Raw genomic sequence first — 9,800 nt, forward strand, 5'->3', positions numbered from 1 at the left:
GCTGACAGCTCCCCCGTGCCCTCCAGGCCCTGCCAAGCCCCTTCTCGGGCACCTCCCTTTCTGCCGGAGCTGGCCGGGCCCCACTGCATGCACCTCGACCCCCCGAAGCCAAAGCGCAGCCCTGCCCCGGCCCCGCTATAACCAAAGGATCCGGCGGTTCGTATTAAAGTTGGTATTTCTTTACGCCGCGGCTGCTGTATTGGGGCTGGGGGTGGGTGGCGGCCGTGCACCCCTCCGGGCTTCGCACGTGGTTCCTTCCGCCCCTCTCCGGGCCGTCAACATCGTCCCTTCCACCCCCTGGGGCCCCTTCCCCTGCTTCCTTCCTTCCCCCTCCCCGCTGCGGGCGCTGCCCGCGGTTCCTCCCACGCCGCGCACGTGGTTCGCCCCACGCCCCGCCCCTCGCGCAGCGATTGGTCTCGGAGTTACTTCCGGTCCCGGCGCGACTTCCGCTTCCGGCGCGCCGTGCGAAGGAGCCGCGGCGGGGCCATGGCGCCGCGCCGGCTGTGAGGGCCATGGCGGCCCCGCACGGAGAGAAGCTGGAGGGAGGCGTCCCGGCCCCGCCGCCCCCGCCGGGGCCCCCGCACCCCGCGGGCAGCGCCGCCGTCGGCGGGCCCGGCCGGAAGCAGGGGAAGGCAGGTGAGCGCGGGCGGCGGGAGCGGGCGGGCCGGGCCGGCGGGGGCCTCGGACGTGACTCGGCCCCGCATCTCCCCGCAGGTCTGCAGATGAAAAGCCCCGAGAAGAAGCGGCGGAAATCCAACACGCAGGTACGGGCGGGCGAGAGGACCGCCGGCTCCGGGCCGCCCCCGCCGCGGGCGGTACCGGGAGCGCGGCCCTGACCGGCGCCGTTTCCCCGCAGGGCCCGGCATACTCCCACCTGTCGGAGTTCGCCCCGCCGCCCACCCCTATGGTGGATCATTTGGTGGCCTCCAACCCCTTCGAGGATGACTTCGGGGCCCCCAAGGTGGGGGCTGCGGCCGCCCCTTTCCTGGGCAGCCCCGTACCCTTCGGCGGCTTCCGCATGCAGGGCGGGGGAATGGCGCCTCAGGTCCCCCCCGGGTACGGAGGGGGTCCGCAGCCCATGCGGCGGCAGCCACCCCCCTTCGCCCCCGGGCAGATGGGTCCGGCTTTCGGCATGCCCCCCCAGAACCCCGGCTACGTCCAGCCCGGGGGGATGAGCTTCCCCGGGCAGCCCTTCAACCAGCCCCCCCTCGGACAGAACTTCAGCCCTCCCACGGGGCAGCTCATGCAGGGGCCCGTCGGGGGCTTCGGGCCCATGATGTCCCCCACCATGGGGCAGCCTCCCAGGGGGGACATGGGCCCCGGCCCGGCCCTGAACCCCCCCGGCGGGCCAGCCATGGCGCAGCGCTTCAGCCAGCCCAGCAACCTCTTTGGACAGTCCCCCATGCAGCGCCCCGGGCAGAACATACCCCCTCTCCCCCCCAACGCCAGCCCTTTCCCCGGGGCAGACCCCGGCTTCCCCGCTGGCGGAGAGGAGGGGGGCAAAAACCTGAACCCCCCACCCAGCACCTTCCCCCCAGAGCAGCACTCAGGCTCCCCGGCTGCCGTTAACGGGGCGCAGCCCAGCTTTGCCCCCGCCAGCGCCGGCCGCGGGGGTGGCACTCCTGAAGCCAACAGCCTCCCACCCCCCAGTAAGGCAGCTGCCAGCTCGGGGCACCAACCCCCCCCCGGCCTGGTGTACCCGTGTGGGGCTTGCCGTAACGAGGTGAACGACGACCAGGATGCCATCCTGTGTGAGGCCTCCTGCCAGAAATGGTTCCACCGGGAGTGCACGGGCATGACAGAGAACGCCTACGGGCTGCTCACCACCGAGGCCTCCGCCGTCTGGGCCTGTGACTTCTGCCTGAAAACCAAGGAGATCCAATCTGTGTACGTCCGTGAGGGCATGGGACAGCTGGTGGCTGCCAACGATGGCTGATGCCCCCACCAACCCCACGTTGTACAGAACCCCACGCTGTTTTAGGACCAAACCCCCTTTTGTAGCCGTCGGACCCACGAGTACAGGATGGCACCCGGTGATGCTCCCCACCGCCGTGGACTCTGGCTGTGCAGCACCGGGATGGGGCTGTGGGGGTCTCCACGGTGGCTGAGCCTTCCCCGTGCCCCCGGGGTGGGGTCTGTGTGATGCCCAGGCCCGCTGCCCCCTCTTCCCCCCCTCAGATCCGGTGTCTCCCTCCCTGAGCTCGGTGCGGTTCCGGTCCCCCCGTTCCCCTCCCCGATTTTAGCAGAGCGGTAATGGAAACTTTTGTATCGTCGCTATAAAACTCTGAAACCGGCTTGTCCGTGTCTGCGTCCGCTGCCTTCCGCTCCCCCCGCCCCCCTTCTGTCGTTGCCCGCCCCTTCGGGCCGTCGCTGCCATTGGCTGCGTTCATCACGTGCGCGCCCCGTCCCGAGGGCGGTGACCGGGACCGGGAGAAAGTTACGGAGCGGGACCGGGTCCGGCTGCGCCTCCGAGCGCCTCCAGGTACCGCCCGCCCCAGCATCGTTCCGTTCTATTCCGCCCCGTCCCGTCGGGGCCGCTTCGCCCTGAGCTTCCCCGCTTCCATCCCGGCCGCTTCCCACTGAGCTCCTGCCCGGTGCGCTTCGTCCCTCCCCGGGACGCCTCAGGTCCCGGGATTGGCACCGGAGAGCTTCCCGGAACACCGCCGACTATGGCCGCGAGATTTCACCAGGCAGCGCTCCGGGATGCGCGCCCGTCGGGTCGGACCCTCACCGGAACCCCCCACCCTCAATACACACAGACCCCCCTCGGCCGTTTTGGGGAGGTGCGGTACCGAAAGGAAGAGGGGCTCCGTGCCCCCCTCACCCCCCGGAGCGCTGCTCTGTGTGTCGGTGCCGCCGTTTCCTTCCTGCGGGGCCCCGCGCACCTGCCGGGCGGCATCACCAAGGCTAAAAATACCGCGGTGGTAACCGGGGAGGGGGGATGAGGGGGCGGGCCGGACGGGGGGGGATAACGGGGCTGGGGGAGCGCTTCCCGTAGCGCGCTCCCGACCGCATCCAGCCCCGGTTCTCCCCCTTCTCCCCACGGGGACTTTTCTCCCCCCGGTACCGGGGCTCTGAGCGCCGCTGGGTCCGTGCTGCCCCCCGGGGGGTGGGGAGGCGGGGATGGTCGGGGGGGGGGGGCGGTGCCTTCACAGCTGTGCGGGGAATGTGCAGAATCCGCGGGCACCGCGACCGCCCCGTGCCCGATCCCAGCTCGTTGCCGGTACCGGAGCGGGAGGGGGGAAAGGTGCGGCCGGGGCTGAAGCCGCTGTTATCGGGGAGGGGAGATCCCGGGGGTCCCAACGCAGCCGGTGCGGGGATCGCTGCGCTGCCACCCGTTGCCCTTTGCTCTGAGTTCATCAATTCGTTTTGCCAGGCAAATCAACCCAGGGCGGGCACGGGGTGAGGTCGGTCCGTCCGTATGTCTGTTTTATCTGTTCATGTGTCTGTCCGTCCCCTTGTCCATCTGTCCGTCCGTGTCCGTCTCTTCGCAGGGGGGACCCGCAGCCATGGCTCAGAAATCGGACTCCCGAGACTCGGATAACAGTTGGGTGCTGACGGGCACGGAGGTGAGGGCGTGGGGCCGGGGTGAGGGGCAATGGGGGGGGATGGGGTCGGGGGTCCCAATGGCCGCTTGTCATCCCCAGGGGCTGCCTGTGGACACGGTGGGTCCGGAGCGGGATTCAGCCTCTCATGATGATGAGGACGAAGAGGAAGGGGAGGAGGAAGGAAACCCGGATGCGGGCACAGGCACGTGGGGAGGGGGCAGTGCTGAGGTCCCCGATACCGGGCTGGGTTCTTCTGCTCACCTCCGGCTTCTGCCCCTCCGCAGTTGATGGCAGTGAGGATGGAGCCGCTTCCCTGGGTGAAAAACAGCACCCTGAGGTCGAGGTAAGCCGGGGGGGGGGGATGGTGGGAGCGGGGGTGCAGCGTGGGGATGCGTGACCCCAACCCCTGTGTACCCAGGGTGCAGAGGAACACTCGGATCTCGGTGCCGGCACGGAACTCCCTCCATCCGACCCTACAGAGCTCAGCACCGCGGGGAGCTGGGAGAAGGAACAGCACAACGCTGAGCCCGAACCGCGTGCTGAGGGCTGCACCGCAGGTCAGCACCGCGTGGGTCCGGGAGGGGGGGGGCACCGAGCAGCAGATCCAGCCTGTGAACTCTCCCCACAACTCTTCATCCCTCCCCAGGGCCGCTGCTGGAGGAAGGGAGCTGCACCAGCAGTGATGACGACGTGGAGGGACTGAGGCGACGGCAGGTCCATCAGCCCCGTGCTGGGACCCCCCCTCCTGCACCCATCCCACGCCGTGTGATGCAAGATGAAGGCAATGAGGAGGGGCTCAGTGCCAACAAACTGCTGCTGGGAGCGCTGGCGTTGGTGGCTGTGGCTCTGCTGATCGTTTCTGGTGAGTTGGGAGTGCTGGGGTCGGGGAGGGGGGAGGTGGAGATCACCATTGCTGTCTCATTTTCTCCTCTCCAGGTGGTTTCTACGACACAGCAGACGGTGAGCAGGGAGGGCTGTGAGCAGGGCTGGGTGCTGTGCGCTCGATGTCACCGTGTGGTTCCTCCCCAGGTCCTGTGGATGTGATGAGCCATGATGCAACAGACGTGGAGCAGGAAGCTGTGCCCGACAACGGCAGCGTAAGGAGTGGGGCTGCAAAAGGGACTGCCGCATCCTGAGCACCCCCAGGGCTGCATCCCACTCCCTCTCCCCCCAGGATTCCCCACAGAAGCCCCCCCTGGATGGTGGGGATGTGCACAGCATGCAGTCCATGAGCATGCTGCTGGACCGCCTGGCCAAGGAGAACCAGGACATCCGCCTGATGCAGGCTGAGCTGCAGGTGGGTGCGCAGCACTGTGTCCCCCCAGGGCCACCACTCGGAGCTGCCTTTTGCCTTCACACCCCTCCCTGACCCCCCACCTTTCCCCCAGGCTCACAAGGAAGAGCTGCAGGCGCTGCTGCAACAAAGCGAAGGTGCAGCAGCAGCAGCTGGGGTGCAGCAGCAGAGTTTGGCCAAGGAAAACGCCGAGCTCCGTGCAGCACTGCAGCGTGAAGCCGAGGCACTGCGGGCTGCACGCGCTGAGCTGCAACGCCTGCAGGCCCGGGGGGGTCCCACTGACCCCCAGCCCCCACACAAGGAGCAGCTTCACGGTCCCAGTGCTGCAGTGAATGGGGAGGGGGCCCGGCATGAGGCACGGCACCGTGGGCTGTTGGAGTCGGTGCAGCACGAGCTGGCAGCTGCCCTGCAGAGAGCGCAGGGTGCAGGGGGGCTGGAGGGGCTCAAAGAGGAGCTGAGGGTGCTGGAGGAGCGCCTGAGCCGGGAGCTGGGGGGGTCCGAGGGGGTTGAGGCATTCCCTGGGCATTGGAAAAAGGGATTCAAGGCAGAAAAGAAGGAGAGGGGGTGGCACAAGCGGGACGGCCACCGCGAGCGGGGCAAAGCCCACGGCAAGGAGCACCACGGCAAGGAGCACCACGGCAAAGAGCACCACAGCAAGGAGCCCCGGCCCCACAGGGAGCACAAAGAGGGCAAATCTGGGGGGAAGTGGTCCCGTGGCCCCTGGGAACTGCCCCCCCTCAGCCATTCCCGAGCCCCCCAGGGCTGCTCAGGGGTGACCGACTGCGCTCACAAAGAGGGCCGTGAGGCGCTGGGGGCTGCGCTGGAGCCCGTGCAGAAGGCGCAGTTCCTGCAGTTGCTGGAGGGCTTCATGGGGAGGCTGGGCTGGGGGGAGCATTTCAGGGGGGTGGCGGCACGGTTGGACGGAGCTTTTGGGGTCGATGGGGTCTTCGCCCACGACCGGCGGCGCTTCGTGGACTTCGTGGAGGAGGTGGAGGAGATGCTGGAGGACGTGGCGCGGCGCGAGCGTGGTGACGAGGAGGCGGCCGACGGCTTCGAGGAGTTTGTGCTGCAGCACTACGCTGGGTGAGTGGGGTGGGGGGAAGGGGAAATGAGCCCTGCGCCTCCAGGATCCCCCCCAACCCCCTCCAGGTCCCCCCCTCCTCCAGGTCCCCCCCTCCTCTAGGTCCCCCCCTCCTCTAGGTCCCCCCCTCACCACCCCTTTTCTATTGCAGCTCTGCTGGGAAGGAGCGTGGCCGCAAATCGTGGAGGCAGCACGGAGGGGGCAGATAAAGCCATGGGGGGGGTCCCTGCTGACCCCCTCCCCGCCACCCATCACCACGGGCTGTGTTTGGGGGTCTAGGGGCTGTCATGTGTGCCCCCCTCCCCCCCCCACTGTCCCCAATTGATGCACTGTGTGATGCTGCTGCACTGCTGTAGATGCAATAAAGTCACCGCTGGGCTGAGCTGTGCCTGGTGGGAGGGGAGAAAAATGGCTTGGAGGGGGGGAGGGAGGAGATGTCGAGGGTGTTGGGGAGGTGCTATGGGGGAGCTGTGGGGGAAATGGTGATGCTGGCGGTTGGGGAAGGGGATGCTGGGGGGTCTCCGGGCTGAACGGGGGGCAGTGAGGGTGTGGGAGTGGCGGCGTCCCCCGGAATTGCAGTGCCAACCGCCCACCAGCAGGGGGCGCTACTACGCGGTGGGGGCGGAGCCAATCTTAGCCCCGCCCCCCTCCCGGACCGGGCCGTACCACTGCGTACCCACGGGGGGGGGTCGGGGCGGGGCGGTTCTCCCCACGCATTGGAGCGGAGCGGGGCGGGTCCGGGTGGTGCGGGGGGGCGGGGATGGGAGGGGCGGGGATGGGGGACCCCCGTGCTGTGCTGCTGCTGAGCGGCAAAAGGAAATCGGGGAAAGATTTCGTGGCGGCGGAGATCCAGAAGCGGTACGGGGGTGGGGGGAGGGGGAGCGCGGATGGGGAGGGGGATGGGGACCGGGATACCGGGGGGATTTGAGGTGGGGAGGGGGAGGGGAAGGGGGCGGGATCGTTGTCGTGCCGCTGATCGTTCGTTTGTAGGTTGGGTTCCGACGTGTGCACCGTGCTGCGCCTGTCCGGACCGCTGAAGGAGCGATACGCGCAGGTACGGCTGTGCCACGTGGGTTCTGTGCCATGCTGTGCCATGCCACGATCTGCTGTGCCGTGCCATGCCATGATCTACCATGCTGTGCCGTGTTCTGTGCCATGCTGTGCCATGCCACGACCTGCTGTGCCATGCCATGATCTCCCATGCTGTGCCGTGTTCTGTGCCATGCTGTGCCACGCCATGATCTCCCATGCTCTGCTACATCCTGTGCCATGCTGTGCCATGCCATGATCTGCTGTGCCATGCCATGCCATGCCATGATCTACCATGCTGTACTGTTTTCTGTGCCATCCTGTGCCGTGCCATGCCATGATCTCGCATGCTCTGCTACATCCTGTGCCATGCTGTGCCATGCCATGATCTCTCATGCTGTGCTGTGTTCTGTGCCATGCTGTGCCATGCCATGATCTAGCATGTTGCACTATGTTGTGCTGTGCTGTGCCATGATCTACCACGCTGTGCCATGTTCTGTGCCATGCCATGATCTGCTGTGCCATGCCATGCCATGATCTCCCATGCTGTGCCATTTTCTGTGCCATGCTGTGCCGTGCCATGATCTACCATGCCATGATCTGCCAAGCTTTGCTTTGTTCTGTGTCATACCATGCCATGATCTACTGTGCTGTGCTATGTTGTGCTCTACTGTGCCGTGCCATGATCTGCCATGCTCTATTCTCTGTGCCACGTTGTGCCATGCCATGATGTACCGTGCTGTGCTATGCCATACCATGATCTACCAAGCTGTGCAGTGTTCTGTGCCATGCCCTGTGCCATGATCTGCTGTGCCATGATCTGCTGTGCCATGACCTCTCATGCCGTGCTGTACCATGATCTGCCATGCTCTGCTACATCCTGTGCCATGCTGTGCCATGCCATGATCTCTCATGCTGTGCTGTGTTCTGTGCCATGCTGTGCTATGCCATGCCATACCATGATCTACCACACTGTGCTACATCCTGTGCCATGCTGTGCCATGCCATGCCATGATCTCCCATTCTGTGCCATGCCACGCCACCCGTGCTCTGCTATGTTGTGCTGTGCCGAGCCGTGTCACGCTGTGCCCCACACCATTCCCTACCCCACGCCGTTCCCCGTGCCCCTCTCACATCCTCTCCCTGCAGGAGCACGGCCTTGATTTCCAACGGCTCCTGGATGCCAGTGCCTACAAGGAGCAGTACAGGCAGGACATGATCCGCTGGGGTGAGGAGAAGCGCCGCGCCGACCCCGGATTCTTCTGCCGCACCGCGGTGCAGGGCGCAGCACAGCCGGTGTGGGTGAGCAGGGATGGGTATGGGGGGCTCGGGGGGGGGGGCTCGGGGTGGGTGCTGACACTGGGGGTGTGTGCAGGTGGTGAGTGACACGCGGCGCCTCTCGGATGTGGAGTGGTTCCGGGATGCCTACGGGGACGCGGTGCTGACCGTGCGTGTGACGGCCACCGAGGAGACGAGGAGGAGGAGGAGTTGGGTCTTTGTGGCGGGTGAGCGAGAGCTGCTTCCTGCTGTGCACCAGAGCCACCAGCATGGCTGGCACCACAGTGCCCTGTGGCATGGCTGTCCCCTGTCCCTATAGCCGTCCCCTGCCCCTATAGCCATCCCCTGTCCCTATAGCCATTCCCTATCCCCTCTGCCATCCCATCCCTATAGCCGTCCCCTGCCCCTATAGCCATCCCCTGTCCCTATAGCCATTCCCTATCCCCTCTGCCATCCCATCCCTATAGCTATCCCCTGTCCCTATAGCCATTCCCTATCCCCTCTGCCATCCCATCCCTATAGCCATCCCCTTCCCTATAGCCATCCCCTGTCCTTATAGCCATCCCCTATCCCCACTGCCATTCCCTGTCCCTACAGCTGTTCCCTATCCTTTCTACCATCCCCTATCCCTATAGCTGTCCCTTATCCCCTCTGTCATTCCCTATCCCTATAGTTGTCTCCTATCCCCTCTGCATCTCCTGTCCCTATAGCCATCCCCTATCCCTATAGCTGTCCCCTGTCCCTATAGCTGTTCCCTATCCCTTCTACCATCCCCTACCCCTATAGCTGTCCCCTATTCTTATAGCCATCCCTTATTCCCACTGCAGTCCCCTTCCCTATAGCCATCCCGTCCCCTCTGCCATCCCCTATCACCACTGCCACCCCCTGTCCCTATAGCCATCCCCTATCCCCACTGCTATCCCCTGTCCCTATAGCCATCTCCTATCCCCACTGCTATCCCCTGTCCCTATAGCTGTCCCCTGCTGCCATCTGTTCCCACTGCCATTCCTTGTCCCCATTGCTGTCCCCCATCCCCACACCCACCCCTGGCTGCAGGACCCGCAGTTTCTGCATAAAGCCCCGCAGCACCGAGCAGAAGTTGGGGGGATCCTGACCCAATTCTGGGGGCTCTGCTCCTCCCCAGGGGTGGACGACGCTGAGTCTGAGTGCGGCCTGGACCAGGGGGTGACCTTCGATTGGGTGATCACCAACGATGGGGACGGGGCAGCCCTGGGTGCACAGCTGGAGGCGCTGCTGCAGGACGTCCGCAGCCGCCTGTAGCCACGGGATGGGGATGGAAATGGTGTAGGGACCTCATCCGTCCCGGGGGCTTCACCCTTTATGGGGTCTCATGGTGCTGGGGAAGGTGGAGACCCCTCCCCAAGAACTTCCATCTGCAGAGGCTGTGCCTTCCTGCAGGAGTGGGGCTTGCTGCTGCTCAGGGACCTTCAACCACAGCATGGGGACAGTGCCCCGTGTCCCCCCCTCCCCCCCCGGGGTGCCTCCAAATAAAGCGCTGACGCTGAATAACGCGTGGGGTCCGCATCTCCTTCCCGTTGGAGGGGGGAGG

The 9,800-nt window shown here is 66.0% G+C and overlaps 3 protein-coding genes across 7 annotated transcripts; all 3 read left to right on the forward strand.

Moving 5' to 3' along the window:
• The first annotated feature begins 395 nt into the window (after positions 1–395).
• On the forward strand, positions 396–2,294 carry PYGO2 (pygopus family PHD finger 2). 2 transcript variants are annotated; one of them, XM_031606447.2, is made up of 3 exons: positions 498–636; positions 715–764; positions 857–2,294. In XM_031606447.2, the coding sequence occupies exons 1-3, from the start codon at positions 513–515 to the stop codon at positions 1,934–1,936; spliced, it is 1,254 nt and encodes a 417-aa protein (XP_031462307.1). In that variant the 5' UTR covers positions 498–512; the 3' UTR covers positions 1,937–2,294. The 2 variants fall into 2 exon arrangements, with proteins under 2 accessions (XP_089983192.1, XP_031462307.1); XM_090127066.1 differs by having other exon boundaries at positions 396–764.
• Positions 2,295–2,376: 82 nt separating this feature from the next.
• On the forward strand, positions 2,377–6,305 carry PBXIP1 (PBX homeobox interacting protein 1). 4 transcript variants are annotated; one of them, XM_031606441.2, is made up of 11 exons: positions 2,377–2,482; positions 3,495–3,569; positions 3,648–3,750; positions 3,833–3,891; positions 3,967–4,105; positions 4,195–4,410; positions 4,485–4,508; positions 4,578–4,645; positions 4,723–4,845; positions 4,937–5,925; positions 6,075–6,305. In XM_031606441.2, exons 2-11 carry the CDS (start codon positions 3,510–3,512, stop codon positions 6,130–6,132), a joined length of 1,839 nt encoding a protein of 612 aa, XP_031462301.2. In that variant the 5' UTR covers positions 2,377–2,482; positions 3,495–3,509; the 3' UTR covers positions 6,133–6,305. The 4 variants fall into 4 exon arrangements, with proteins under 4 accessions (XP_031462301.2, XP_031462300.2, XP_031462299.2 ...); XM_031606439.2 differs by lacking the exon at positions 2,377–2,482 and adding an exon at positions 2,521–2,783; XM_090127044.1 differs by lacking the exon at positions 2,377–2,482 and adding an exon at positions 3,224–3,247.
• Positions 6,306–6,672: 367 nt separating this feature from the next.
• PMVK (phosphomevalonate kinase) lies at positions 6,673–9,764 on the forward strand. Its single transcript, XM_031606425.2, has 5 exons — positions 6,673–6,781; positions 6,914–6,977; positions 8,102–8,254; positions 8,328–8,457; positions 9,375–9,764. The coding sequence occupies exons 1-5, from the start codon at positions 6,684–6,686 to the stop codon at positions 9,509–9,511; spliced, it is 582 nt and encodes a 193-aa protein (XP_031462285.2). The 5' UTR covers positions 6,673–6,683; the 3' UTR covers positions 9,512–9,764.
• The last annotated feature ends 36 nt before the right edge of the window (positions 9,765–9,800 follow it).

Source organism: Phasianus colchicus, chromosome 30, assembly GCF_987193195.1.
Source record: "Phasianus colchicus chromosome 30, bPhaCol1.hap1.1, whole genome shotgun sequence".
Lineage (NCBI taxonomy): Eukaryota > Metazoa > Chordata > Aves > Galliformes > Phasianidae > Phasianus > Phasianus colchicus.